The 3,964-nt window shown below is 41.3% G+C and overlaps 1 protein-coding gene across 12 annotated transcripts in view; it reads left to right on the top strand.

Annotated features, from left to right (window-relative positions):
• SOX5 (SRY-box 5) overlaps nucleotides 1-3,964 on the top strand; it is a 601,783-nt gene that overhangs the window by 438,756 nt on the left and 159,063 nt on the right. For 11 of the 12 annotated variants that reach the window (XM_017736702.1, XM_017736703.1, XM_017736705.1 and 8 more), the window contains one exon: nucleotides 2,345-2,431. The exons of the other annotated variant lie outside the window; for it this stretch is intronic. In XM_017736702.1, coding sequence (XP_017592191.1) covers nucleotides 2,345-2,431 — 87 coding nt within the window. The remainder of the gene's footprint in view (nucleotides 1-2,344; nucleotides 2,432-3,964) is intronic. 12 annotated transcript variants of the gene reach the window in all.

Raw genomic sequence — 3,964 nt, 5'->3', positions numbered from 1 at the left:
CGGGGTGCGGGCGCCCCTGGAGAGCGTCTACTGTAGCTTTAAGGCGGCAAGTTAGACAGAAGACTTGTGTTTCTTTACGAGCGTACCACGGCGAATATTTTGTCTAGCCGGGGGGGAAAAGCTTTGTCGTGGACTTTGCTGACAATGGACTTAAAAGTAAGGCGGGCTGCTTTTGGTGCCTGGAGGCTCTGGAGCCCATTGTCAGCTCACAATGGATCCCTATTGCCGCACTCCTGCTTTGCAAAGGTTTGTTGGCTTTTAATGACTGACAGCTCTCCGCCGCAAATGCCGCATTTGCTCCGGCCTGTTTACATGCTGTTCCGGAGTCTTTAGAAAAGCGCAGAGGAATAATAATTATAAAAATTAATAAAATTATAAAGAAAAAAGGAAAAGTGACGGTGTTTATCTGACCTATTCACGTTGGTGAAAGTGGTTTTCTTCGTGGGTGCTTGGAGGGGGACGGACGAACTTCAGTAGTAGCTGCGCAAGTGCCCGGAGTCCGGCGGCGCCTCCAGCTCGCCAGCCCCGGAACGGACCGTGCTCTGCGCGACAGCTTCTCCCGCCCGCATCCCTAGGATTTCATGAGATTTAGAGATAAGTTTTAGAGATTCTAGCAGAGAAATCTCACTCGGGCAAGCCCGGGGATCAGCACAGGGAGTGCCCGCGGGTGCACAGGAGGAGATCGGGGTGCTGCAACGTGAATAAAAATGTCACGAAACAAAACACCCTCCTGTGCTGTCGGTGGCATCCGAAGGTTGTCGCTGCTCTCCCGGCGAGATGCGGGCGTGGGGCTGTGCCCGGCTCGGATGTCTGTCTGTCTGTCTGTCTGTCTTTCCGTTTGTCTGCGCACAGCTGTGTGCGAGCAGAGGCGAGGCCGATGTGAGATGCAGGACAGCATCCCTGTGCCCGTGGCACGGTAGTTCCCTATGCATTGATGCTGCCCTGCGGGCGGCGGGTTCAAGGGAGCCCGGGCTCGCTCAGCCCCCGGGAGCGGCGGGGGCTTTGCGCGGAGAGCGCGGCCGGCAGAGCCGCCCCGAGGAACCGCAGCGCCTCCGAGCTCCAAGTTGGGGCTTAAGAAAGGAGGCGGAATTAGCCAAACGAGATAATGAAGGTTGCTCATAATGGTTTTTACTGTGGGGAAAATTAACCAGTTGCTAATAATTGTATGGTCTCTAGGCCAGACGGTCCCTTTGATAAGTTAACATGTACTCCCTTTATGCTCCTGGTAGGGGGTAAACAAATGCCTGAACAAATACAAATACACATAAACACAAATGTGGAGAATAGCAGTATATGTCTTAGATCCAGATAATAAGTGTGGGTATTGTTATTTAGATGGCACATACTGGGACACTTATCTTTTAGTACACTCCATTTTCTAACTGAATGCAGTGCTAATCGTGGGATTGAAAGCTATTGTAATTGTGTACCCATCTAAATGCTGACAAGAATATACAATTACATTGTTTGGAATTGAGTTTAATGTTCTCTGAATTTTATTAGCATTTATATTTACTTATGCATTAAAATTCTACACAAAAAGAGGTCAGAACACAAGAGTTGCAGACATAAATATCAGACCTATCCACACCCTCGCTGCATTTTTCCTGAAAATACTGAACAAATATATTTTATTTTATTTTATTTTTAAAGGAAGTGATAGAATCTGAAATGAGCAAATAATGGGTTTCCATTCTAAGCAGTGCGTTTTCTCCCTTTGGATTTTGCAGTCTTTTAAAGCTTTTTTCCATACCCAACTTTTTATTATTATTTATAATGCGCGTGTTACCGGAAAATCTTTCCACAGTGTGCTTACCACCACACGATGTTTAAACACACATTATAAAGTGGATGTAATTGTAAAGACTCAGAGGGATATAATTACATGTAGCAGATTTAGGAGCTAATTCTTTGCTTCTCTCTCTCTTTCTCTCTCTCTTTACTCCGCATTTTATCAACATAATTATTTTTTGACTGCAGACTAACACCCAGAAACTGACAGGCATCCATTATAGGCAGCAACTTGTTCACCAAATTGAAAAACAATGAACTGCAGGTTTATATGTGCCCATTGTAATACAGAATTACCGGAGCTTTGTTCCACTAGAGGAAAAAGCTAATGGTTTTGAAACAGCAGGTGACAAAACACATTCAGTTTTTTTCTTTTTTGTTCCTTTTTTTTTTTTCTCTTCCCTCCCCTCTTATCAGTTTGTTGATGAAGTCATTACGAACTGGGGCCCAGAATAGGGTTGGCCTTATTTTTAGCAGATAGACTTTTAATGAGTTCTATTGTGGAGACAGTCATGTTGATTTGCTTACATTTTTTTTCCCCCCCTTCACTCAGAAACTCCCAGTATTGAAAAGCTACTATCAAAGGACTGGAAAGACAAGCTTCTTGCCATGGGATCAGGGAACTTTGGAGAAATAAAAGGTAACGCTGTTTCTGTGCTAAAAGGAAATTAAGAATGAATATACAGATACCACTGGCTTTATGGAACTTTGTCTGCTCCTCTTCCCCTCCCCTTCAAACATGGTAATTTGGGGTTTAAATGAAATGTATGCACTCCCATCTGTGATAATATAAATCAGTGAAATGGTATATTGCCTAAGTAAATGAATTTACATTAAGCTTTTGATGCATATATCGTTCTGTGTTATAAACGAACACATCCTATTGCTGGATTGGGAAAAAAAAAGTCAATTCATGTATCAAATATATGTGATATCAGAGCATAGCAGACCTCAGCTTCTGAAATCTGAGGGTGATCTGAATTCCTTGTTAATTTTGTTAATTTTTGGACAGATTTTGATTATGTTGTTGTTTTTTGTTTGGTTTTTTTTTTTGCTTTTTTTTTGTTTACTTTTTTTGCATGTAGGAAAAAATAAAAAGAGCAAAGTTTGTGTAATGATACCTCTAGGTACTGAAATTAGCCAGTGCAGATTTTAAAAGACAGTGTACAACATCTGTGCACTAAAGCATGTTCTTTTAAAGCCCTACTCCAGAAGGAAAATGACAAAATTTGACCACTCTCCAGCAGCAGTAGCTTCTGCTTTGCCAAGATATTTCCCATTTTTATATATCTGAGGTCATTTTAGGGAACCTGTAGTTGTTTGTTTTCATGTAATTTAATATTTTTATAATTCCTCTGCAGCACATATGATGAGGAACTCACTCAAAATACACGTCAAAAATTGTAAGTTTTCAGAGCAGCCATTATCACTCTGAAAAGAAACAGTGATTCTGATTCTTCTCCCATTTATATCAGTGTACATCTGGAGTAGCAAAATCCAAGCCAATGTTGTTTTGGAAATGTGAAAGTAGAATGAAATTAAAATTAAACCCTTCTCTCGTGTTTATAAACTGGATTTAGTTTCTCTCCATTATTTTTGGTGTGTTTACTTACTAATGTTGTCCCTGATCTAGACATCCTCACTCAGGCAGGCTCCCAAACCTTGTGCCTGACAGGTTTAAGGACCGTGTGCACAAGAGGTGGGCAGTATTCAGGAAAGCATACAACACAACGTGCTCTCACAGGTTAATGGATTGGTGCATATGCAAAGAAAGTGTTATTTTAATTACATGGGCCTTCCAGCCTGTCACCGATAAGCCACCAGCATTAGTTTGTGCTATTCCACTGACTCTACACAAGTAGGAAAATATGCCACTTGTTTCCCCAGGCTTCTCCCTAGGAGGCTGTAATTCAAAGACGTATATTCATTACCTATGTAGAATAACTTCATAACAGAATATAATGCTGCAGCCCCCAGTAGGCTGAGATGATGTTGTTGTTGTTGTTGTTTTTGTGATGATGATGATGATGATGATGATGATGATGATGATGATGATGATGATGATGATGATGATGATGATGATGATGATGATGATGATGATATTTATTATTATTATTATTATTATTATTATTATTATTATTATTATTACTACAGAGGGCCAAACCCTGGGTTC

This window comes from Corvus brachyrhynchos, unplaced genomic scaffold (genome assembly GCF_000691975.1).
Source record: "Corvus brachyrhynchos isolate BGI_N302 unplaced genomic scaffold, ASM69197v1 scaffold246, whole genome shotgun sequence".
Lineage (NCBI taxonomy): Eukaryota > Metazoa > Chordata > Aves > Passeriformes > Corvidae > Corvus > Corvus brachyrhynchos.
This window is presented reverse-complemented; position numbering and strand designations above follow the sequence as displayed.